At 43.2% G+C, this 26,706-nt stretch overlaps 1 protein-coding gene across 2 annotated transcripts; it reads right to left on the bottom strand.

Annotated features, from left to right (window-relative positions):
* Positions 1-7,948: 7,948 nt before the first annotated feature.
* On the bottom strand, positions 7,949-25,232 carry mirr (mirror). Of its 2 annotated transcripts, none has more exons than XM_011315681.1 (5): positions 24,717-25,232; positions 17,461-17,934; positions 16,100-16,206; positions 9,102-9,406; positions 7,949-9,024 (listed from the first exon to the last, which is right to left on the bottom strand). In XM_011315681.1, exons 1-5 carry the CDS (start codon positions 24,783-24,785, stop codon positions 8,129-8,131), a joined length of 1,851 nt encoding a protein of 616 aa, XP_011313983.1. In that variant the 5' UTR covers positions 24,786-25,232; the 3' UTR covers positions 7,949-8,128. The 2 variants fall into 2 exon arrangements, with proteins under 2 accessions (XP_011313983.1, XP_011313984.1); XM_011315682.1 differs by lacking the exon at positions 24,717-25,232 and adding an exon at positions 23,124-23,203.
* Positions 25,233-26,706: the final 1,474 nt, after the last annotated feature.

Genomic DNA, 26,706 nt, shown 5'->3' with positions numbered 1-26,706 from the left:
TTTCCTCCGACAAACCCACCGACGATTGATATGCGTCGCATTGGTCCTCACCGGTCTTCCGAGTCCATTTCCAGAACTCAGCAATCTCAGGGGGTTTTTAATGAATTTTAATGGACCTCTCGGTCCTCTTTCTTCGAGTGTATAATTATTCCCAAATAAACGGAAAAAATGATATCGATGAGAGTCGGATTCTCGGTGGGATCGTGTTAATTGGAATTTCGGTGGGGATTTGGACCGTTGGGATGATGATGTGGTGAGCTACCGGGTTGGCATCTCTGGGTATCAGAGCGAGAGAAATTCTGCCAGACTGTGTGGCTGGATGTGTGTTAGCACGCGGTAACGACGCGTGTATTAAAAAGCCCATGTGACTTAAAATAAACGTGACTACGGGACGTGGTGATTGATGAGGCGGCCTGCGAGACCATAATCCAAGGGGTTTTTTGGATATGAGAAGACGAGAGAATGATGTGGAGGTGAGACGAGAAATTGGTGGGTGGGTTAACTTATTGATTCATACAAAAGATCCACTGACACGGCAATTCATCGTAATTCTCTTTTTCATTTTTTTTTCCTGTGACGATGCGTGGACAACAGGTACGATTATAAATAACCGAATGTATACCTTTGACTGACAACCAGCTGAGGCTGAATGTTGATGGATGATTGACCACAATCAACTCTCAAAATGTACACCCTCCTTATCTCACCGATTATTCTTACCGAAGATATACGTCGACAGGGAAATGTTCTTCTGTGTGTTTCATTCACTCGAGAGAGAGAGAGTAAAAAAGGTACTTCCAGTGGTTTTGAATGAAGTACACTGAAGTCAGGCGTGACTAATGTACTCTGGCGCCTGTATCTAACTTCCTCCGACGAAAAAGTCGACCCTGGATCCGTCATCGTAACGATCTTGCTGACGCGTTTCTTCCTTCCCCCAGCCCTCAAGATGCCTCGTTTGTCTCTCTATCGTTAAGGGCTCGCCACCTCCACGAGTTACCGGATATCTTTAATGAAACAAGAGCTAATTATTTATAATTAATTACCTCAATCCTCTCAATTTAACCAGCTCAACGATTTTTCATCTTCCCTCCCGCCCCTTTGGCCGGAGAATTACTAATTGCGCGTGAAATCATTTGTAATACCGAGTAATTCAGAAAAATAACCGCAAATGCATTCTGCAGTTTCTTTTTTTTTTTTGGAGGAAAGCTTGATTAATTAGGTGCGATCAAAAGAACTCGACGATTTGTTTAAGCGAGCGACAGACGAGTGATCCCTGGAGCTGCACTCTTGGAAAAGAGGCGATGCATCATGTGCGTTATAACGACACAGTGGCAGACATCAAAGAACCGGTGATGCGAGACTGGGGATAGGATCCAGGACCCGGTGGGAAAATATCATAAATCCACTTTGACGCTTCTCGCCCCAAACCGTCTATTCCTCACTAGCTGTTGTGACGCTCATGACTCTCGTGTAATAAACGTCATTTTATTTATACATCTCGCACTGTCACTTTTCGAGGTATGAATATACGACTGGGAGAGTTTCACCCCGGACAGCCCCATTCCATAACACCTCCGATGCTGAACCCATTTTACTTGAATAATATTATCCTTCTTGCTCCGCAAATTCAAAATTTCGCAAGTGATTGAGATTTAAAAAATATCTGTCTTCACATTTTAATTATAACTCAATCGAATTATCTCCCCTAAATTCGTTCTTTCATCTTTTCATATTTTTCAAAGGACTAGAATACCGACGGAAGTGCGTGGTGCAGAGTAATTAGAGGGAGACAGAATAATTCGATGATATATAGAATGCAAAACTGATTTGGCACGATCAATATTATCTTTATAAATTCTAAATGATGTGAGAATCGTTTATCGTAACGTTTGAATTCGTTTGAGTGTCCATCAGTTGGTGAGCTGGCGTTGTTTTTTCACCCCTGAGACAGTCAGTGGATGGAGTTGGAACCCGCTGTGATAATTAATATTCGGCACGTTAAACTGGAGACTTCTTGCTGTGGATGCAGTTGGTTATCCTCGTCTACATTTGGGACGAGAGATCCCACTGATTGAGATGTGACCAGAGAGATGACGCGCCATCAGGTATGTTACATTCTCAGGCGTCCTTCACCGTCTGATCTCTCTTCCGATTCTATAGCCTCTTAAAATCCCTAGTTGGTCCTCCATAAAGCTGATCTCACATCGGCACGTCAACATCTGCCCTTTCCTCATTTCCGGAATAATATTCCACACAATTGTTCCATTTTTCCCCATTCAACCGCGAAATTACCGAGATTTTTAGCCGTGAAAACATGTGGATTTAGGATGATTTGGGTATTGAGGGAATAATGGGAGGAATTGAGCGTTGAATTGGGTCTTGTGAGGGGCCCCTGAAGAGGTCTGAAGAGAGCCGACCGATTGATTCGTCATCCTTACCCTGGCTCTTGCAAAATGTCCCGTACTACGCCAAGAAACATGCCATCGGAGTCTCGTCGATGGACTTTTTGCCCGGAGTCCGACGACTAGTCTAACCACCCCGTGTATATAATCCATCTCCGGGCCTCATCGAATCGACAAACATTTAATTAAATACAGTTTTTCGTTTGTCGTTGGACTGGGGGAGTGCAGCTTTGATACCCCCTTTTACTTGTGGACGGGATCGGACCATTCGTCTCGGCAACTCCTCGATAAATCAAAGAAATACGGTTTGGTATAAAGAGGAGGCACGTTTGTTTCTCGGAAGGGAAACGCACACATATGTACACGCAAAAACCGATATAATTAGTAGCTGCGCGTGTCGACTCTGCTCTTTTGTTCTGTTCCGGAGGAAATTTTGACGTTTGTTGGGTGATTTCGTGGTAAGCCAAATGCGAGATCAAACCAAAGGTGAATTTTATTGCACTGCAATTGCAATCGTCGAGTTTATTTGAAGAATATTTGAATCCATACCATAATTTGAAATAACTAAAACCCATAATAATTATATATAATAAATTGTATAATAATAATTTATCAGGTGACCTGAAAATAATTCCACGAGTGCTCAAATAATTCTTCACGTGAATTTCTGATTGTTAAAAATTTCAAGTGAAATTTTCCAGTGAATAGGTTTTTCCTATTGACTCACTAGTCGAACAACTCGAATATATAATCATCACGCGACTCGTGAGTGACTCGAGTTATCCAGTGAGTATTTCTCCGAACATCTCCCCTCGCCCTCTCACCTTGTTAACCTCGGTCCCCCAGGAGGCGGCTTTGACAGACGCGTCTGGCGTGAAAACGCTCGCCAATTAACCCAACTGTGAATAATGCACCGGGCCACCACTAATTTAGTACGTGACTTATGTCGTACTTGCCAGCCAACAAGACATACTTGACTGGACGCAAAATTTCATGAGTTATACGAGCTCGTCTTTCACTCCTGCATCCTCAAACCCACCTTTGAGACTCTCAATAGTCATTCCCATTTGAATGTTACCTCCAGCCCGAGGCTCCATGTATCCACCGGACATCCGCCAGTGCTTCCCTTTGATGTACGTCGCCGACGGTAGGACATTAGATTTCGTGAGACCGACGAATGAAATATTGTGCACTCTCTATGCACCACGTCGAGGTTTCCTCCGTTTACTCAGTCATTTAAAGGACAAATAAATTAAAAAAAAAAAATGATGCGGTAAGAGGGGCAAAAAATTGTTAAAAACAAGACGAAAGTTAGCGAGAGAGACTGGAGGGTCAGGACAAAATCCTCATACAATATCCCGATGACGGCTGAGAAGGGGGTGAAGAGCTGCACGCGATGGTTTATTCAGGAACAATAGATAGTCCCTGGAGTTATATTCGAATGGAGACCTACGGCGGAGTGCAGTCGGCTGCATCAAACATCTCGCAATACCCCGAGACCACAAATCGGAAGGCCAAGAGACGATATATTTTATATCATTCCACGAGCGAACACACGACGCCGCATTCCTTTTATCATCGTGAACATTAATTATATCTTAGGGTTGCAAAGCGTGTACCTAACGACTGGTGAAAAAATTCCCAGGGGATGGGAATAAAAAAATAAAAGGAGAGCACCTCCGCGAGACCTAATTGAAGTAAATTAGCGCAGTGACGGTATCCTCTCTCCATCTCTCTGTCAAACACACACTGCACCTCATAACGCTACAACTGAAATTTCCCTCTGTATATTATACAAACTGTATACAACCCATGCCGGGGCGACGACAATCTATCACTTAGTCATACAAAGAAAGTTTGACGCTGCGTCAAAAAGCGGACTCGTTAATTTTTCATATTATTCACACCCCCCAACGTGAAACCCATACACTTTTCTCACCCGACACTAGTTTCCAACGCTTTTATGTGTGTAACCTCGTTCCTTCATTCCTTCATTCCTTCATTCCTTCATTCCTTCATTCCTTCATTCCTTTATTCCTTCACTCCTTCACTCCTTTACTCCTTCACTCCTTCATTCCTCCTCCCTCCGCCTCCATCAGACCATCTCCTCTCACTCTGGTCCAGCAAGTTGTCCTCGACGTTACATTAATTATTCAACCTCTGGGACACAAGAGAAGTCTCTTGCAGTGTCACCTCACCTCTACCTCGTCAACACTTCTATTCACAGTGTCCAGTAATGTCCAGTGCAAATGTATGAGGGTGATGAGCGAGGGGAAAAAAAAAACACCAGAGTGAAAATATAGTCAAGCCTTTTTATACCCCCGTGTCGCCTCACAACTGTGGACATAAATAATCAAGCCATAAAATCGTAAAAATTTCTTGGAGCATTAAGAAATTATTAACGATCGTAAAACTGAAAATATCCAGGCGAGAGTAATTTTCATGGCTATTCAGTGGTAGATGGCCATTGGTGATTTTGTAACTTCTGATACATTGGAAAAGCTGGGGACAGCCAGGGGTGAGAATAAAAAGAGCCAGGAAAATCACAAAGTTTGGCATTAAAATTGAATTAGCCAGCTCGCGTCTAACAGTGGATAAGAGCTTTTCTCGGTGGCGCTTGGATACCCGTTAATTAGTTGGCGACGTTAAAACTCAGGGTGAGTCCTCTCGGTGGGAAGTTATACACTGAGGTATCGAGAAGACCCCACCCCGACCAACCCCTCTTGTATTTACGAGGCCAACTTTCCTCTAAGCCTTTATTCACCACCTCTTCTCCCTCTCATTTCTTGCACAGGTATTTTCATCTCCACCCACCCACGTCATTCTTTACCAAGGATCTACACTTTTTAACTTTATCACAGCTGAAGTATGATTTTACGATTCACCCTGTTAAATATTCCATTGAGCCATAAACCAAATGCGTTACCATAAAATAATCCTGTTAACGTTGAAAATTGACGAGTGGAAGACCAATGGGGTGGCCATAATAAAGCATTCTGTACATTTGAGTTTCTTTGCCTCTCGCGGAGAGATCTTCATCGAATTGAATCGTTCTGTTACTTTCGGGGTTTCATATAATTTGATGGAAACATTTCGAAGGACGAGACAATCATGCGTTCAACGTCGGTTGTCCGCGGTGCAACTGATTGAAGCCAATGCGAATGAATCTGGGATTGAAAACCATCGAGAAATATCGAGGCTCGGGACTTTTTACGTGGACGACTCCACCGTACGTGAATTGAAAGGCTAAGGAATTTATGAAAGAAGGTAGGGAAGAGAGAGAGAATAATTCAGTTGTCCTCGTATACACTTCCGACTAGTCCACTCTCATCCGGTATTCTGGGGAGAGTCTGGGAAATAAACAGGAAGAGCAAATGGATTTTTCCTGATATTTTTCCTGATATCTTTGAAGTGGATTAGAAGGCTTCCATCTTTAATAATTATTACCCAATCACGGAGTGAATACAAAGAAAAATGAAATATGATTTGTCGAGGGCATGGGAAAATGATCGAGGGTTTGGGAAAATGATGGAGATGAAGGGTTCAGCTGAATACGTTAGGTCGACGTAAGGAGAGGTTTCTATCAGTGTGGCTCCACCCTTGAAGGTTTATACCGATTGAGAATGGAGGTTGATTCATGAAGACGGGAGGGACCTCCTTGGGCTGAGCGTCTCCGCAGTTCCAAGGTCGTGGCGGGTGGTCCTGAATCTTGATTTCTTGTTTTCACTCTGTGCTGTTGCTGGTGAATTGTGCTTGGCCAATGCAACCGGGAGAAGCAGCAAATGCTCTTCTCGGAGTCACGTTGAAAAGCCCAGAGAAGTAGCGATAGAATAGACCGAGTCCGGAGACAAGGGGAAGAGGCCCCCAGCCTCGGTCTCCAGCTCCTCCGATTGTCGATTTAAATGTTTACTAATAACCAGGCTTGTCCCACAACCACCCAGAAGTCAAGTTGCTTTGCATTTTTATAAGTACACGTGGATGAAAAGGAGAAGAAGCCACTGGGACTCATTTCCAAGAATCGACATTTCATATTCATCCCTGCCTCATCGCATTGGAGAATCTCCGCTACCTCCGTCTCTCCTCGTGACCGCTGTATTCGGTGAGGACTCGATGTGAATTTATGGATGGGACTGGGAGATCAATAAGTACATCATAATTTATCTTTCATAATGATTCATTTATTGCGAAATACGCAGGTGATTCTCTTTTTCGTTGAGTGATTTTTTTTTCAATAGTTCTCACCAATGTGGCAAAATCAGGAGAGAATTGTTTTTTTTTTCTCGATAAAACACCGGCGTTCAGGAATTTTGGACACGAATGACTAAGAGGTTTTGATGGTGATCGTGCTGACTGTCGACGTGATATGTGCGACGCGGCCATTTCTTTTTTTTTTTATTATTCATCATCAACTCTGTTGTAACGTAAAATCGAAAAAGAGTACGATGCAACAAGACAGGCAACAGAGTTGCAATTTGAATGGATGCGCTTTTGAAGCCATAAAATTGTTGATAAAATTTTCCTTTTTGTTTTACATGAGTTTTCTCGCCACTTGTGCCAGCCTCGGATCAACGATCAATACCCTTGAGACCGCGTCGACCTGTGAGATTATTTTTTACTCATTTTTTTTTCATTCATTTTTATTAAACATTGCAATAACAATAATATAAGAATCGTCGGTCAGTCCTCGTCACAAATCATCATCAATTAGCACGAATTACGATTCTGATTATATAATAATAATAATGCTGTGTTTTTTTTCTACTCTACATACAATACATACACTTTTTCTTGCTTTTTTTTTTCCTTTTTTTCGTTTGTGGCTGGGCGTTGGACCAGCCCCCTGACTACTATTTACAAACGCATAAATAATAATATTAATCATCACTATATGTATATTTATAGGTTCATATACATAATATCGAATTCATCGCTAGGGCATGCGGTTTATTCACGCGGTGATAAATTTTTCGATTGAAATTCTAAGACAGCGCTGCAAAATGAGCGAAAAGTGACAGCCACTGAAAAATTCAGGATCGAAATGGCAGAGATAAGACCAATTTAGGATTTTTCAATTAAGGATTTATCGGGGAAACTATCGATTTAAGGTGCAAACATTCAAGTGTATTTTCTAGCTCATTAAATTTCCGGTGAAATAAATCTTTTGATATTTCCTCATTACATCGGGTGATTTTAAGACAATCAATACTTTGGGAAATTGGAAATTTTGACTCACCTCACTGCACCGCTTTGCCACCGAATTCTAATGCTGGCATGTCAATTTTTTCCTCATTTACACGAGATTTTTATAGAAAAAGGGGAAAAGAAATAGTGCCAGCATTGAAATTTTTCCGATCACTTTGCGCTCCATTTCAGGTGCCATCCTAGACTTGTTCTCAAAAATTTCTCTCCGCGAATTCCCCTTTGTTTAATAATTTCGGCTACAATGAGTTTTGGTTAAGGAATCCATTTTCTCACGTACTCAAACGAGAATCCAGTGATAAGAGAGAAAGGGGGATAAAATTGTGGGGGGGGGGGGGGGGGGGCAGTATCTTGCATTCCTTCTCATTAAAACTTGAAACTGTACACTAATTTACAAGATATATTTGGAGTCTGTTTATTGTCAGCCACAAAAACATTTGTGCCGTGTGCCGTTGTTAATATCCCGAGCACTCTTGAAGAATGCTTTAGGTTAAATTTACAGACACGACCTAACGGCTATCACGAAATCACACACGACCAGGAGATTTGAGCTCCGACGGTGGATGACTGCCACCACTTGGATGTGGTGACTGTTGGTCCGATCTGCCAGACGACGCTGTCGACGATGATGAAGGTGATACACCGGATGAGGCAGTCAATATAACAGGTGGAGCTGAATTAGCATTACCATTTATCGAGAACGGTTTGACATTGCTCGTTGCAGACGATGCCGGTGGTGATGTTGTGGTAAGAATTCCAGGAACACTTGTGGGTGGCATTACACCCCCCAATCCCCCGAGTGTCCTGGAGTAGCTCTCCAGCAGTGCCATATCACCAGATCCAAGGTGAGGGGTACTGTAGAAATTTCTATAAAAATCCGGATGGGGCCTGACGAATTGGGCACCCGAATGCATTGCCGGATGCAGTGGATGATGAGGAGGTAATCTACTCGCGAGAGGACTGACAATTTTACCACCACCATTACCACCCCCATAGGGTGAACCCAGAGCCATAGCTGGTGTACTTGCCTGATCACCGTCTTTGCTCGCCATATCAGCTAACGACCAGATTCGTGGTTTCGTTGGGCCACTTCCCGTGGATGATGCACTAGTTGATGGTGGCAAATGACTCGTACCACTGCCAACACCACCGGGTGATGTGCTCTCAGGTGATGGATGACGAAGCAGTCTACCGTGGGCTGCCAAATAAGCTGGATGCTGGAGTTGAAGTGGATGCCTTGGCTCACGCTGATCAAAGAGACACTCAGGACTGTCTGGACCGCTGTCAGCACGCGACTCACTCCACTCGCTCTCAGTTCTACCTTGCAAACCACCGGATGCACCACCTGAACCGTGTAACAGGTCCAGACGATGCGCTGGCCTCTCACCATCCTCACTCGAACCCGTTCCCGAGTCCTTCGAGTCTGCAAATGATAACACCATTTACGTTTTATATTATCTCTGATGAAAATTAATTTTCATTGATTATACTCATCCTTACCTAGTCGATCTTTCTCGTCGACGCTCTTTCGCCCGCTATCATCGTCTTCGTTGTTGTTGTCCTCGTCCTCCACCCTGTTTCTCGGCTCCCATGTCATCTTGTTCTCCTTCTTGAGTCTTCTTCTCGCATTAGCAAACCACGTTGATACCTGGGTGAGTGTCATTTTTGTTATTATTGCCAGCATTATCTTCTCGCCTTTCGTTGGATATGGATTCTTCTTGTGCTCGTTAAGCCACGCTTTCAGCGTACTCGTCGTTTCTCTCGTTGCATTCTTTCGTCTAGCTCCATTCAAATCCATCCCATAACTGTAACACAAAAATTAATTCCAACCTCACGATAACGTTACTTTGAGACCCTCCTAATTGGTAAGCAATTCTAGGAGAAGGGTGATGAATTTAAGTGAAAGGTAACAAAGGTAACAAATCGGTATCTTGTGAAAATGATGAATTTGCTGGGAGAGAATTTTTCAAATTTTTAACCACTTCCTGGTGATACGGAATAGTAAATCCGTCGGGAAACTTATCCAATCGTGGCCTCGTTACGCCCATAGCGTAAAAAGTCCAACGAGGATCGAAGAGAGTAACTGCTGTGTGCTTTTCCTCTCTAACCCAAACCCCAAGTTACTTCTACAAAGAGAAGAACAGAGGGACCGAGTAAAGCGGTGGATAGTACTTTCATCCCAACGCAGATCTCTATCTAACGGTTTAAGCTCTTTCCTCTCTCACTCCCACTCGAGGATGAGCCACTCGTGTGCGGCTTTCGGTAGAGAGGATAGGGTACGTCCAAGGAGAAGAGCCCCGTACCAAAACCCTCGAGGAACCCATTACTAAAAGACTAACCCTTATCAAAGATTAAACTTCGGTATAACTGCTGAATCGACGGGATCGAAATTAAATTTTCCAACTCGACTTTGTCTCCATCTCCCAATCCTCTCAATCCTCTATTTCTTAAATTCTCTTTAAATCGCATTTATTATTATTATTCCAAGATATTATCGCGAGTTGATGCCTCGACACTGTCAGGATGCTGTCATTATTGAGCCAGAGACACATGAGACAGAGGCATTTTGTGAGGGTCCGTTGTGACGTACATTGTCACAGGGTGCGAGAGGTGTTGGCGGATATGGCAACATTTCACGGTGAAAGAGAGATGGCAAATTAATAAAACTGTCAGTTTATCCCCCTCTCGACCCGAGAGACACACCAGGGACTGTGGACCCGTGGGTGGAGGGATGTATAGCAGATATGTACCGAGAAAGAGAAAAAAAATCCATATAGCTTGAATTCACTTCCATCCCCCCATGCATGTCGCATTCAGGCATTCAGGCATTCAGGCAGTCAGGCATTCAGTTGAAACGATGCGCTAAACATTTCAATTTGGCATCAGAGGACGCTTTCATCGTAATATATATCTCCCTTTATCTCTTCCAAACTGTCGTATATACATTGTATATGCGGAAGGTTTCCAGAGTTTCAAGCGAGAAAGATGAGCGGACAGGCGTGATGGGTGATACGAGACAACGAGAGTAAGTGAAGAGACACCAGTCGGGAAAATACCGTTGAGGGGGTGGGCACTGAACAGGGAGAGAGGGGAGGTGGGAGAAAATGGAGAAAGTGCTGGAGCAGAAGAAGCGGCAGAAAGAGACAAACTGGAGCTTAATCCCCCGGTATGTTTGCCAGCGGCAAATGGCGTTCTGCAGTTATTTTAAAATTCAGCCCCTGGATGAGGGATAGGTGAGAGAGAGAGAGAGAGAGAGAGAGAGAGAGAGAGAGAGAGAGAGAGAGAGAGAGTATCTGTGAGAAAATGGCGAGGGGGTGGATTAAAAAATCAGAGTGGAAGCTTGTTTCTCATGATAACAGCCCAGTCCGTGTGGCGCTTGGGCTTTTTAGTCGCGACGAATAGAGGGTGATTGCGAGGGGGGGGGGGGGGGGGTTACTGAGGGGGTACTGAGGGGGTTGGATGTGAAGAGGGCCCAGTGAATTTTCCTCATCGCAACGACGATATCCGACGGTGGCCAAATACACCCGGGAAAAAGGCAAATTCTCGCGTTTTCACCTCTCCGCGGATTCCCGTACTGCTGGATATATTCGAGAGTTGAGTCCACATGGCTTATATATACGTGTATATAGAGGGGTTTTGACTGTCGCGCAACCCTTTTCTCTCATGCGCGAACCGATTGCATCAACTGCTTGTTTCCATGGCGATTGCTAATCGGGTTGTGCTTTGGAGGCAACTCCCTCCGCACAACCCCTTCTGTCCACCCTCTTTTCACACCGGAGTAACCCACCCTCCACGGTTATTCTGTATTGTACCGTGTGAATGACCCACGTCTCTATTCATTTACTTCCTGTTTTACTTATTTGCTGAGTGAGAAAGCCTCTGGACTCGGTGTGCTTTTTTTTTTTTCTTCTTGTATGCAGATATGTTTGGACACGGGGCAGGTGTGCGTGTGATTCTTTTTGGAAACTCCGCCCATTTCTCTAACCAGCTGTAAGAGGGGTAACTTAATGCGAGGGGTGATACATCCAAATCGACCCACCTCCATCGACAAAAAGCACATCCCCACTCGGGATTTAGACACGCAAAGGTGCGTAGCCATTTCTACATCAAACTGCACGCCGCCATGATCAAACATGTGTGGATAACCCTGTGAATAATGTTCACGCAATCCCCAGGTCATTTGCTCTGGGTTAATGAAATGTTGAATTTTATAGGTCCTCTAATATTGGTGATTAATCAGCGAGAGAATTTTTCTGTCGCCATCTCCCGATGTCGCCATCTTTACACTCATCATCATGCACTCCAGTAATTTAATCTACCGTGAAGCCACGCCAACCCGGATCTTCTCCAGGTGTACTCCTCTCTCTCGCTCACCTCACCTTTCATTTTTTATATTTTTATTTATTTAATCAAGCTCAAACTCGCTATTCCACCAACACCTCATTATAAATTAATGACGAATGACGGAGGGATGCTGGGAGCAAGGTTAACACGATAGGATACCTCTCGCGTTAATACAGATACCTCATAAATCAACCTCGATATGCTGGCCAGTTTGACATGGATATAAACATTTGGATTCTCCAGTGAGCACTGCTATGCACTTGCTATCTTGTCATTAGAGACGAGTTTAATGGCTGCAGGATCATCATTCTGGCTTTACATAATTCTCGAATCAACGCTGATAAATATACTACCGTTTCTCCACTCGCTATCAACGAAAATCAATTAAAGAACTTTTTTATCGTTCCTGTCATTTTTTATTAACGATATTCATGTTTATTTTTTTTTATTTTGGAGTTGGGATCTTCTCAAGGCCCCAATCACCATTTTTCTCTGAATTTATCCTTTACTTTTCATTTTTGGGAAAATTAACTCGAATTAATTTGTTTCATTTCAAATCAAATTTAATGCAGAGGTACTGGAGACATATCCGGTGACAATTTTTTTGTAAAAATCTACAGCAGGCAAAGCACTTTAATTATTTCGAATTGATTTCTCCGAAATTCTGTTATTACATAATAAATTATTGCAACGAGACATTCTGCAGTTCCAGGAACGAGAACCAATAACTCTGTTTTATTTTCTGAAGTCGAGCTCCTGTCGTGATAATCGTGTAATTTGATATGAAAACCTGAAAATTTGATGACATCTTAAACTTCCAGGTGTCACTCTTCATCGAGTCTCCATACCCCACCAGACTAAATAAATCTCATTGGCAGTAACGAAATAACACATAATTAACAGTGAAATCCCGTCAATCCACTAGCAATTACACCGAAAAAAGATAATCAACTGGCGACTCTATCTTTATATACGATTTTTTCGAATAATTTTGAGATCTCAACATGTGAAACTAACGAGGACAGGAGGGCATTTGTGAGAATGTCAAGGGATTGGATGGATGCAGACGTTCCTCGCCTCCCGGATGATGTACGGGCATTTAATGACCCGGTCACGGTATGGGTGGGTGATGGTTTTTGCTTTGGTTGAAAGCATTGGACACCCAGGGTATCCCCTAGGCTCAACGGAGACAACTCCAGTCTCTGGGATGCAGATGACAGGCCTGCCAAACGCGTATCATTAGTCGCCTAATGACCCCCACGGATATGAGAAATACAACTCAACAGCACCAGGCAAATCACCAACGAAATATCATTCATCTCGTTAGCCCCGATGAATTTAATTGATATTCAACTGGCGTTGAGATGTCGCGTTGTGCGTACAAGTACATGGTAACCTCATATCGAAACAATGTGCACGTGCTCCCCTTCCTCTTGTCGATTTGCTTGATCAGTTTTGTCCACTCGTATTTTCTTATTGTCTACCCTATATGTCCCCGGAAGCAGGGCCAATCCGGCGGAAAGACAATGCCGTTGACCCGCCACGATCCCAACGACCTCGCGTCCCGTACACATGCCAACGTTGCATTATTGCTTCCATTTCTTTTCAATTCCACTTCTCCATGCTTCGTTTGTTGTTTTTTTTTTACCGTATTCTATTGTCCACTTGATCAATAAATTTGTTCAACATGTATCGGGGAAATTATCACCAATTTATGGAACTACTTCGGACGCACGCGAAATTCTTTATGCGATGGCCGAATATTACGCTTCAATTTCAAGTACAAGATTTTTAAGTGATGATATTACTGTGGGATTCTTCATTGCTACTTTTTTTTTATTTTTTTGTTAGTCTCGTTATCAATTATCAATTATAGTGAAAAATCTGGAAAGGATTCAATAATTTTCCGGAATTTTCAATTCGAAAATCCGGAATTTCAATGGAAAATCAATCATTATTTCATAGGGAAAAATTAAATTGCCTGAATTTGAGAAAATATGGACTCTCGACCGTCTATAGTAATTTTATTACAATTAAATAAAGTCGTGTAGTGAATAGAATTTTTAATTGAATTCTTCTCAGAAATAAATTTGCCGAGCGCGAATCAATTTAATTGACAGACATTTTTTCTGGCTCTTTTTCTTTTATCCCCAGTGAAAGGTATTTTTTAACGAAAAAAAGAGAAGTTGGATGAAAAAGAGAAAAGTCTGAAACATGAGGGAATACATTATGATAATTTTAGCTTGGAACCAGTGCACGTAATCGTTAACGCCGTGTTCTCAATTTGCAAAATTTACTTTAGTGCAGAACAATGGGCAACATTTTTCCCCCAATTTTTTTTTTCCATCCGTTTTTTCAGCTCTTTACTCTTGTAAATTTATTTTTACGAGTCAGTAACTTATTTGAGTTCCCATGAAATGAGTGCATAACAATGATATCACTGATTAGCAATGATTATTTTACTCGGTTACACGTGATGAGCGATAAACATTCATGAAGTTTAATTTTTCGAGCTCTCAACGAGTTCCATCGTTATCAGGAAAATAAATTTAGTTAATTCGTACGTGAACCATTTATCGTCCATAAAATTTAGTATTCTTGTTTGCGTAATTTTATAAGAATTACAAACAGTTCAGTAGCTCCACCAAAATATATCCATCGACGGCGATGCTGTTGAGGAAATAATTAATTTCCACATCGAATTACAATTGAGAGAAGGAAAAAAAAATATAATTAACATCCATATGAATATTTTCCTTATCAAGAATAATTAAATTACTACCGATTGTATTTTTTTTTTTATTCCGATGCGTGTGGAACGAGAATTCGAACCGAAAAATTGTTAACAGCGGAGAAAAAAAAATCGAGGGAATAAAATATTTCCGGGTCCCCGATGGTCGTCCGTTGGATCACGTATTGTTCCGAAGTAGTTGGTAGTCACGTTCCCAGTATAAGTAATATTGGCACATGCTAGCCCCCCGAGTAAGGTAATGCGCGCGTGGGTTGAACATCATCAAGTGGACTTGTAGCGACAACACCTTGATGGAAAATCCACCAGGCTGGATACCACCAGTCTGAAGAATGAGAGAGAGAGAGAGAGAGAAATGCTGAGCAGAAATGTGACGCACTTCCGGTGTTGACTGCTTCGTATGCAAGGAAACGATCGGGTACTACAGCTTGCTTAGCATCCACTCGGTCTAGTCGACTGTCTTCCCAATCCTTTCAATACCACCCCAGTCCCACCCTCGATATCACGTCAAACCCCCAAAAAAATCATCCCTCTCGAGCTCCAAAAACTCTTTCAAAATCATTACCTAATTAACGCAGCGCAAATTCCGTCTATCACAACATCCGTCATCTCACCACCAAATTGATTTATCACAATCACGACCTCTCTCAAGTACTTTATCCTCCTCATAACACGCATTCAGATATAATTATTGCGAGAGACAGCGCTGGATAGATCGAAAAAAAATGTCAGCATCGTGACATTCCCGGGTCAAGTGACGACTAATTTATTACAATGTTTATGTGTTACTCGTCAATTCTTATCGCGCGATATCCCTCATTCCGCGGACCAATAGTATTCATCGAATATCGAATAACGTCGAGCACAGAAAGAGTTGAATCTTTGTTTCAAGGAGTAATTATCCTTTTTCCCTCCAACCAACGAATCCACAATTTCAAAGAGATCACCAATAAATTACTAGATTTTATAGAAAGTGAAGTCACTTGTGCCTAGAATTCATTATTTCTGATTGATGATGAAATTGTTGATCATCGCCTGATTTTTCCTTCGAAATTCATATTGTTTTTCACTTTAAAATCGTGTGGACTTTTGGGTTTTCGCAGTGGATCAAAAGTATTGATAACCACGAGTACAAGAGAAAGGAGAATAAAACGACGGATGATTTAGACCTTTGCCCCCTGACGCGGCAGATACGCGGGAAGACATTTTCGATAAGATTCCGAGTGGTAGTCGTTTGTCGATTCGTTGTAAGACTTCTAGGAAGTGACAAGTTGGAATCAAAGACTCGTAGCTCTTATGGTTGCCGTGTCGTATGACAGACGACAACTTTGTTGCTTTGATTAGTCTACACCATTAATATACAAACGATAACGAGATAAATCATGTAATTGAATCGGGTACTCACCCATTGAAGGGATAACTGGCGAAGGCTGGGTCGTAGGCATGATAAACAGAGGGATATGGCCATGCTGCACCGGCACCGAGGTTCTCCTTCAGATCGAGACCCGCGCCCTAAAATCCCAAAAAAAAAATACATTAGAAGATGATTTTCGTCACTCTTCCGTCATAACTCTGTCAACCGCCCTATCGATGGATAAATTTATCTCGTGGGAACGTCGTGTTACCCTATGTGGTCTTCAACCCGATGAGCGATGAGGGACAAATTCTCTTCAGCTTCCCCCCTGAATGCCTCTTTGTTTTCTTATTTCACCCCTGAAAGGATTGCCGTCTTGCGAGCTGGTTAAATGTATGAAGCATGTCGGATTGTCGTGAGGATCTAGAGTAAATAAGTGTTTACACGTTGCTATTTATCCCCGTGAAAAGCACCACCTGGACTGAAAGTTTAGTAACCCAGACTGATCGATCATCGACACGTCATCAGAGTGCATTATCCCTTCAACGTTTTATCGAGATATTTAACGCGGAAATGAACAATCGTTGAAATTTCCACATGAAATATTTGCAGACGAGGGGATAAATGACCGAGACCCGTGTGTGACCTATTCTGATTGATAAAAATCCGGGAGAAGAGACAGGAAAACCGAACGACATGAGCCTCGGTAATTCGGTAAGCGATAATTAACCAGTGTTATGTATAATGCCTTCTGTTGAGTTACGCTGAAAACCTCTGAACCAGGGAATGACCGGTCTCCATTGTCTTTCAAAAGTCATTAGGCCTGAATCTTTAATCGATTAGTATAAACAAGTCCCCATCGTCGTGCATGTGGTTGATTCGAATGAATTTCAAATGAACTCCACCGAAATGGAACGCAAAGAGAAAAAAAAAAGAAGAACAAGTCCGCTAATTAAAATCCTGTGAATTATCTCTTGTTACAAAATTCGATGACATGTATTATTGAATAACAGGGTTAAATTGCAATGTGTCACGTGTACAATAGACGATGTGAGTGAGTGTCTCAACGTCTATCGATTATCGAAGCACTATTGCACATCTGTTTTTCCCGGTGTAACCCTCATGAGAACCCTGTAAAACCGGGTACTTACTGGAGATGTGCAAAAATTACGTGACTTGTGACATCATAAAAATAAACAACGTGAAAAGAGAGCGGTATGGAAAATTAAGCAGTAAAAGTATCATCAATGTTTTAATGCTGAATTGAATTACAGCGATGTGACACCGCTCGAGATTTCACCATGTCTTTTAATTTCAATGACACTTTTTAGTGACACAAATTGGCAATTTCCGAGTGTTGGATTAATGAAAAAAAAAAAATGAAAGTTATTTGGTTGCATGAAAGTACTCACCGTGGGCGTATAAAAAGGCGACTGTTCAGCGCCAAATGTTGGAAGATATGCCATTCCCTCGGCTGCTGCTGCCGCCGCTGCATAAGGTGCACTGTACATTGATAATGCAGCAGGTGCAATACCACCGAGACGCTGATAACTGCCGAGCAATGTCTGCTCATACTGACACGAGCACACTGTTTGACCAGTTATTGGATCATTGAACAGTGGTCTACCAGTATCACAGCATCTTGTCCCGGGTGCTGGCCCACCGCTTGCACTGGATGGTGGTGGATGTGGCTGGGATGGACTCACCGAGCTCGTTGGACTTCCCGGTGGCCTAACAACTGCACTAGTTACAGCCATTCTTGTACTTGGTATTGGCGTTGTCAAGGAATGATTACCACTTGCTGCTGCCACCGCTGCTATGCTCAGTATTGGCACAGTTGGTGACGGTGAGGATGAAACGAGAGCGGCGCTTACTGTCACAGGACACTGAAACAACAAGTTTAAATAATACGGTGAAAAATTCAATTGTAATTGATGCTATATTTGAATTTTAAATCACCCATCAGATGCATTTCAGCAATTAAAGACTCCTAAACAAAAGAATGAATCGACTCTGGAGATTATTCCATGGAGATAAAGGATGTGGTGGAGGTGGGAGCGAGATATCGAGATTGGAATCTCATCGGTGAAACGCCAAAAAGGCCAGCTGGCTACTACTTCGATATTGAAAGACATTCAACCGCTGACGGAATACTATCATCCAACCTCCTCTATCTTCCCAGGTAAATAAAAGTGATGCAAAGGGTCCTCATTAATTCCATATCAAACACCACGGCTAAATAGATTAGTGGCTCGAGTGCCCTCCCCTTTTTTGGGACCTAAACAAACGCGCCCATAGGTGTCTGCCCTTTCATTATTCCCTTTCCTCCCCCTTTTTTTTTCACCCCATTGAAAAACTAGCCGCTTTGTTTTCCTCCTCTCCCCATCCCTCAATACCTTCAGTTTACCGTATTATATGCGTACCAACGATTCAAACATATTGTCATCCCCTCACGTTTCATTGTCAACCTCACCATTTCAATACTGTTTTCGCCGCAATTCGAGTCACGTTAATGCGCGTGTCGTTCACTGAAAAATTTTCAAGGGCCAACTGTCAGGCCACCCCAACACTGCAACTATTATCATATTATACTCAATGCCACAATACGTGGGTAAATGCCTAGATAAACGTGTAAACTTGCGCACTAGCATAACTGCTGTATCACGCCCGTTGAGTTAAATTTCCGTCTAAATTCGATGCTGTGGTGGGGTGAGTGGGGGCAAAGGGGTGGCACTAAATTCTTCGCCTATTCTTGTCTATGTATGTCGCCATCACTCATACACGTGTAAAACCTCAACCGTACTAGGATTGGTATATAGTTGCTAACTATCGTGATGCAGCCTTGCGCATGCTCCCATAAGACAACCCGTCCACACGAACGGCCACGGGGCTTGTATGATTATCGTTGGCGCCTTGTTGCGTGGTTTAACCCAACACCCAATGTATTTGTCCATTCTCTGGCACCCGATACATTGTCACAACCAAATATTCTCACTAAACACCGGTATTCGTTTTTCTTGTACCATTTTACCCGATCAACCCCCTATCATCCCCTTTTCATCCGATTTTCTCCCGATTTTCTACCGATTTTCTACCGATTTTTCCCGCTGATTGGGGTGCCTGACGATTTCGCCATTTTCCCGGAGAAAATTTGGGAAAAATATCAATTCAATCGCCGAAGCAAAGTCCCACGGTTGGTCCGAAAAAAAAAAAATAAATAAATATTCAAAAAAATATAGGAAAATAATTTCGGTCAGTGAGGGATTCGGGTTGAGTTTTTTCGACGATTTCTGCGTGAATAGCTTTCATCGAGGGTTAAACGACGAAGCGTGTTGGGAATGACCCGTAGGCCATAATTCAACGGGGGCCCCCAACAAGAGGAGGACAGGCAGCCCTGGTCGGGGCCCTCTGAGTTACACCTCGCGATCCCATCGTGGCTCTCGTCGTCGTTAGGTTTTTAAACGGCCACGGCACTCTGTTCCACCACCCCTCCCCCTCATCCCTCCTCATCCACTTGGTTCCTCCACAGAGAACAACATCTCTCACTTCTTGGTCTTGTATTCCCCCTTTGCCAATGTTGTTCGTCTCTCACCTCTTCTCCCGTATGGCAAAAGATCCAACGAATGTATATATATAGTATTGAAGAAGCTGGGGAGAGGCGAGAGAAAAAGCGGACAGTTCACGCTGCCGTCTACAAGATACCAGGTACAGATGGTAGCCGCCGATTGAACGTGCGCCGTGATCGTTATTTCTCCGAGACTTCTCAACACAAATGCAACGGGTGGTACCCACCACTTCAGGTGTAAACTTGTGTGAGTATCATTTGGAATTGGTGAGGATGAGGGGGCAGCGGGGGGGGGAGGATAAGGGCAGATGAAGGGGAATAATTTAATGCGAAAACTGGGAAATTAAAAAGCAGTCATACATCTGTGTCGATGAGGAGATTCGAGTGATTGAGATTGGACCCTGAGGAATGATAATAATATTCTAACGAGGTACTGCGTGCCTCAGATATATCAATCGCATTTAGTCCACCGCATTTGCTTATTTGTTTCAGCACGCTACAACAGCTAATTGCTGATTCTCGTATAATGCATGTACCGTGGGGATAACTGGATACCCATAACCCATCTTATGAAGCTGGAGAATGTCGTCGACTGGTAGAGGCAGCTGCACCAAGAATTGGCCAATATATGAGAGAGGTAATACCGGTGTTGATTATGTCCTGGCATTCGTCAGCAAATAAAAACACTCGGTTAGTATTAAATTAAATCATTTTGTTATACGGCTAGTACTTTGGAAGTGATAGGCTCGTGTCTTATCACTTGGTTTCATCTCTGATGGCCAATCTTGGGAGCTTTTATCGTGGCGAATAAAGCCTCTTCAACCGTGAGGCAGAAGTGAAAATAATCGTAAGACACGAGCAAGGTCGGCCAGTTGGTGACTTTCTTGGGAAAAAGAGGACGTTCTGTGGGGTGATGAGTGTGGGGGGGGGGGCAAAGGGGGGAAAACGATCTTGCGAGTAACTTGCGGGACCAGTATACTTATCCAAAAGGAGGGGGGGGGGGGGGGACAAGAGATACCACGATTGCTCCGTGTTGTTTATAAGTGCGTTTTACACTGTGATTCGCACTCTCAACTTCGCATGCCTTTTTTTTTCCCCTCATTTTATTCTTTTATCGAGAATTTAAAAAAAAAAAATCCTTTAATGCCCAGTGACTCTAACGGAAAGACCAAGTACTCGCGTCGATTTTATATAATTTCAGGTTGAATATCTTTGGAGGGGGGCAGGGAGGCAGGGAGGGCAGGGGGGAATTTTATCCTGTACACACAGATGCGCCCGTGTTTACAGTAAGAGCATTTGTCACGCGTGTCCTGCAACATTTAAAAGATGAAACAGAGGATTCGTATTGTGGGGATTTTTCAGACACCGGGTCGCTCACCCATATTTCGTTGATCGGTTTTTCTCGTTTCCTTTATGTGTGCCGATGATGCCCTCTTTGCAACGAGGCCCAGCCGTACAAATATTGACTCCTGACCAGATTGATGGACCGTCATGTGTACTTAGGCTTTGAGCGGTACTTACTTATGTTCCCACACGCATCACGCGCACTCTCGTTCCGCTCTTACGCCCCTGTCATAGGTCTGATATTTTTGGTTTCTCTATCGTTTATGGGTTTTCCGAGTTTGCCCTTTACCTTTGACTCGTTTCACCTCCGTCTTTTGGTGATAAACACGGCAGGATGGTTAAATATTTATTCACCCGAGGAAATCCCCAAAATCGTTTCGCATTGCATACCAGAAAATAAATAACGGGAAACTAGGATTTATCTCTTGATACTGTGAGTAATGGAGCGGTAAATAAATAATTAATTGAATGGTCATTTTGGAATTTTGAATGTATTTTTTATTTATTTATTTATTTATTTTTTTTTCGCTGAGACATTAAATCGGCAATCGTTTGGAAAATCGAGGCGCTGATGTAGGTTAGTTAATATAGCGATAATAAGAGAAATGAAAATAGCGATCGTATCTCAATGAACGTTTGAATGAACTAAACCGACGATATATTATACACTGGTAACGCAACGGTTGTTATATCCACCTTGTGTGTTATGTGCCCCGTCATCCGACTCCGTCGTTTCCTCGTAACTCCTACACCAATGATACAACACCGAGAGAAATTACAACAAAGCAAACGTTAACGACAGTCAGTTTGTAACGAAGATAGACGTACTTATCGAGAGCGCGACACAGGTCCTTACATCCGGCGTTTGTTCAAGGCGCCTTATACGAATGAAAAACGTACATCATGGGAGAAGGAGTGAATTTCAATTCTAAGAAGCGAAATCAGTGACGCGAATCCCCAAGAATTCCGTTCCTCAATCTTTTTCAATTTTTTTTTTTTCGCCCCCTTGCATCCTCTCTCAAGCTTAAGTGGCAGAAACAATTTCGCGTTTCTTAATGACGAACCCCGGGGGTGACGGAGACCTGACGGGGGGGGACAACGAAATACGACGACCGGAAGCTGCCCAGGGAATCTGTTGGCTTGCGTTGCGTTGACAGATTGAGAGTTTGCGATGAAATTTTTTGTTGAAACAAAAGGAAATGGAAAAAAACCGAAATAAGCTGGAAAAGGAGAATTACGAGTGAGAGGTTTGAGGATTGCAACGAGGGCGGATCTGAGTCAGCGTTGCACATCTAGTCATGGGTAAGGGGAAAGAGGTACACCGAAAACGATTCCCGTGCAATTCCAACGTGACTGTCGAGTCAGCGTATAACTAGAGAGTTAAACTGGGTGCATGAGATACGTATCAGTGAGAACGTATATGCGAAGAGGGGGTGCTAACACAGCAATAATATGCCATTCATAATTTTTTTTTTTTTATCTTTTTCCTTCCACCTCAGCCCCGTCAATGAGTCTCTCGTGGCACTGGACTCTTTCGTGCGCTTCTCGTTTTACAACGCACTGACACATTCAATGGCATTCACCTCAGCGTCGATTTTTCCGAGGATATTGAAACTTGACAGTCCCTCCATGTGTTGAAACGGTCATTCAGGTGACGTCATGTATTATTGTTGGTGGAGGCACAATGGCACTCGTCTGGTTAATTATAATGAGTGAATAAACATTGGTGAGGGGTGGGTGAGGTACCACAGTGGAGAAAAAAATCCTCGACTGATTGGAGCAAGGGGAGCTCCGTTATTTATTTATTTTTTTTCTTTTGCCTTTTCCTTTTCAATGGTTTTAAATAAATGCACGATATATCGGGAGCCGATGATAATGGGAGAGTCGAGCAGAAATAAGTCATTTGAATAAGCGAGACATTCCACCTACCGGTTTCGGTTGCGTACATGTGAGTAATTCATTAGCATTTCCAGACGTATTTTAATCCGACATATTCTTACATGACTCTAATGTGCAAAGGAGACTTATCGTTGGTTATCATTGAATACATGAAGACTGAGGTTGTTCATTAAAATGGAAATATTGGAGTGGATTATTCTATATTATAAACTTGTTAAAGCTGACTTTCCAGCAACTCCGACAAATTCACTACCGAAATAAACTCACCAGGGAGCCAGAGTTATCTCAATTAGGATGAGTGACATTGGATATTGTCCGTGGACCGACGCGCCTAAATTTACACTGGGGTTGCCCTTTGAAATTTTCGAAAAGCCAAAAAAACGTCAAGTGAATGAAAAAAAAAATCTCCCGGAGAGTTGAATATTGCGGGAATACTACTGCGCATTGAGAAGGAAAAAAATTATTGTGAAGAGGTACACTCGAGGTGGACTAAACGACTAGGATGCTGAACAACGTTTTAATGCGTTACCGAGGCGACGGATGTCTTGCATCATCACCTCAACCAGTTCCTGCATTAATGGTAAATAATAAACGGAGTAATTTTGTAACAAATGCATTGACGATGGATGACGACGTCGTAAAAACATCGATTTCATGTGACAAGTGATCCGTACAGTGTCAGATTGGTTTTAACATTAAATCTAAAGTGCAAAGATGTGAGGATAGTGCACATGTGTAGTGGTTATGGAGGACACGTGGCCTCTGTACCCTCATCAGTGCTACCAACATGTCCGGACTAGCGAATATTTTTGCAATCATTTCACCATTTATTTATCGAGCTTCAAATATGATCGTGATAATAACGAAATCAATGAGTCCTATAATTAATGACCGGGAGTTTATCGTCACGCGATTGCACAAATATTCAAACTACCTTGTCGGTTTCATTAGTGAACGTTGAAAATAGAGAATTTATTTATTGATGGATCCTGATGATCAGTTTAGCACCGGCTCTCAATGCTGCACAACCAACGGGAGCTGTAGTGTGGACAGACTGTCTTGGGTTATTTTTTCATTCGAATCAACATGTTGGAAAAATAGTATTAAAAATGTTGTGGATTCGATCTAAACTGTCGAGGTACACGAGCAACGACAACGCATTTGTTTTGAGCCCCAAACGAATCAGACATCTCAGGTACTGGTAGAGGAGTTTGTTATCGCGATGAACACGAGGTTGGAACACACGCAGAACCCCAACCAACACGTTTATTCGATCAAAACCAAACTCCACTAGAGTTGACTATTTGATTTTTACCACGTACAAAGCAAACCCATTCAACGCTCGTTCTCTGCCCCTCAATTCACCATTTTTTTTTCATTTTTCTTTGTATTTTTCCATGGTTTTTAATTTTTTTTTTTTAACGATTGTTTTTATTTCTACCTCCCTCCCCATTGTCACCCCCTCAACACTCATTTGTTTAATTAATTCCCGTCGGCCATCAACACACGTAACGCAATCGTTGTACGATCTGTCGTGTAATAATTTTCACTCGAGAAGTCCCCGCACTATCTCTAATTAAATACCCGAATTTATACCACTGTATCGTTAAATTTATTTGACACCGCATGTCCCTTGTGATGTTCTTTATTATCCGAAAGTGTCGTGACATTAATCGCGGTGCTTTATCAACGCGTATGACGAACACCAGAATCAATTCCTGATAGACCGATCATTCAAATATTCCACTCGCATCCCGCCGCGCGTTATTTAAAAAATATATCAACCTCCAATAAAATATCTCACCACTCGCATCCCGTTGCACAAATACCTAATCACACCAATTGCCATGATATCCTCACCTGCAAGTTTGGCGATCCCCTGTAAGAGAACTGTGACATGATGTGTCGGCCACTTAGGGCCGCGATCATCAAGATCTGCTACGCTCTCATTGTGTGCGTGACCACCTGCTATCACATTCACTGATAACTCACAAAAAAAAAAGTTGAAAAAAAAAAGAAAAAGAACTACTAAATCACGTCACTAGCTCGTCGTCGACGAGACTCCCTTCTATTTCCCGAACAGAAATTTAAAAAAAAACTAAATAGCAGCCTGAAAAGACTGTGCGTTCACATAAAATCCAATGAGGCAAATCACATGGGCAAATCCAAAATCATGAAAAATAACATGAATAATCACAATCACTGTCACAAGTGAGTACGGGTTGGAAAAAAAAAAATATATATATATATATACACCGAGGATTGCGTGGGTACCGGCGTGTGTTTTCCCTCGACGATGAAAACTACCAAACTGACTTCTCCGTGAAAAGAACTGTCGACAAGGGGTCTCTCTCGCTGTGTCCCTGTGCCTCTTCTCCCCCCCCCCCCCCCCCCCCCCCCCTCTTGTCGCACTCCGGGGAGAAAAAAAAAAAAAATCTTCTCACTCTAGTGGTAACAGTCACTTCACTCTAACAACCCGGCTGTCGTACTCCAGCGTGTTGTACAAGGGGCGGGCTCTGTTATTGCCACGACGCCTTGTATTATAACAGTGACAATTGTCGAATATCATTCGGTTGTCCGGGCGTTTTGTACAGCCACTGGTTTATCCGCGACTTGGGTAGTTACGATTAAACGGGGATAAAAAGAGTGTGTCGGAAGAATTCACGGTACTATGTGGCGGGCACTCTGTTGTGCGGCTGTTCTCCCCTGGTTGATCCGATCGACGCGCCAGCTATGATCGGTCGCGACTATCCACACACAACCGAATCGTCGTTTCTTTTCGACGAGGGGGGAATCCCACAGTTTGCTCTCTCTACCCCGTCGTCCGCACTGTAAGACAGAGATAGTGGGTATTTGTGAACGTAGGTGGGAGAATTCGAGCGGTGCGAGCGAGGCGGCGCACAGTTACGGTATTGTTAACGGGGTGGGGAAGAAATCGAGGGGGGGGATTTCTCTCGCGCAGTAAAAGGGGGGAAAAGAGATGAGGATGGAATGAGAGGATGGAGGAGTGCGATGGGTTTGGCGAGGTGGAGGAAGAGGGCGGGTGGAGATCTGGGAGGACTGTTGGGTATTGCGAATGAGAGGGAAAATTCGGGGTGGGAGACTACCAAGTGTCCGATCTACTGGAGGTGGAGTGATTTCAACCTGATGAGCGGACTCGATGAATCTTCGACGATTCGCTATGCTGATTACACCTGGGCTATCAATTTTTCAGTACTTCAATTTTTTATCGCTCTTTCACTCATTATTCCTGTACTTTGCGGTGATTTGCACTTCATTTTGAGGAATTATCCGGCACTTGGCAAATTGGAGTGCAGCGCGTAACGCGGGAATGTTCAAATGATTATCGGTAACTCGGGAAGTTTGTTAACGGGTGTATGATGGAGCCCTCACGGTTGATTGTAGTTTTCGAGTTGGATGGGAGATACGGGAGCCGACGAACCCGTTGACTCGCGTGGAGGGCGCCAAGTACAAACTGACTTGCGAGTTGTCTGGTATATAGTGTATAGTAAGAGCAGCCGTTGGAGTGCGGCGCGGTGTGTAACGCGGTGGCACTTCTTCTGTCTCACTTTTCTTTTACCCCGGTGTATATACTCGCCCACCGAAAAGGGGGTGGATAAAACAGGGGGGAGGCGCAGCGTTCTCTCTTTCGCGTTGCAACGGCCGTTTTTTTTTCCCCTTTAGAGTCGTTTCCCGGAGCGACGGACGACGATAGCACCACGGGGTCGGCGAAGACCGCGGAGGTGAGAGTGAGAGAGGTGGTGCGCAGGCAATCGGCGGAGGTGTCGCACCGTGTGGAGTCCGGTGGCTCCGGGTTTCGTATAGTCGTCGGGTTTTCAGAGGTCTACAA

This window comes from Fopius arisanus, unplaced genomic scaffold (assembly GCF_000806365.1).
Source record: "Fopius arisanus strain USDA-PBARC FA_bdor unplaced genomic scaffold, ASM80636v1 scaffold00005, whole genome shotgun sequence".
In the NCBI taxonomy this organism is placed as follows: Eukaryota; Metazoa; Arthropoda; class Insecta; order Hymenoptera; family Braconidae; genus Fopius; species Fopius arisanus.
This window is presented reverse-complemented; position numbering and strand designations above follow the sequence as displayed.

What these genes read in the sequence shown, in the direction of transcription:
- mirr (XM_011315681.1), bottom strand. Translation starts at nt 24,785, where the DNA reads ATGATCGCGGCCCTAAGTGGCCGACACATCATGTCACAGTTCTCTTAC. An exon ending in GGGGATCGCCAAACTTGCAG is followed by an intron (nt 17,935 to 24,716) that starts GTGAGGATATCA and finishes TTGTTGTTTCAG; the next exon opens with TGTCCTGTGACAGTAAGCGC. An exon ending in GCCAGTTATCCCTTCAATGG is followed by an intron (nt 9,407 to 16,099) that starts GTGAGTACCCGA and finishes TTTGTGTTACAG; the next exon opens with TTATGGGATGGATTTGAATG.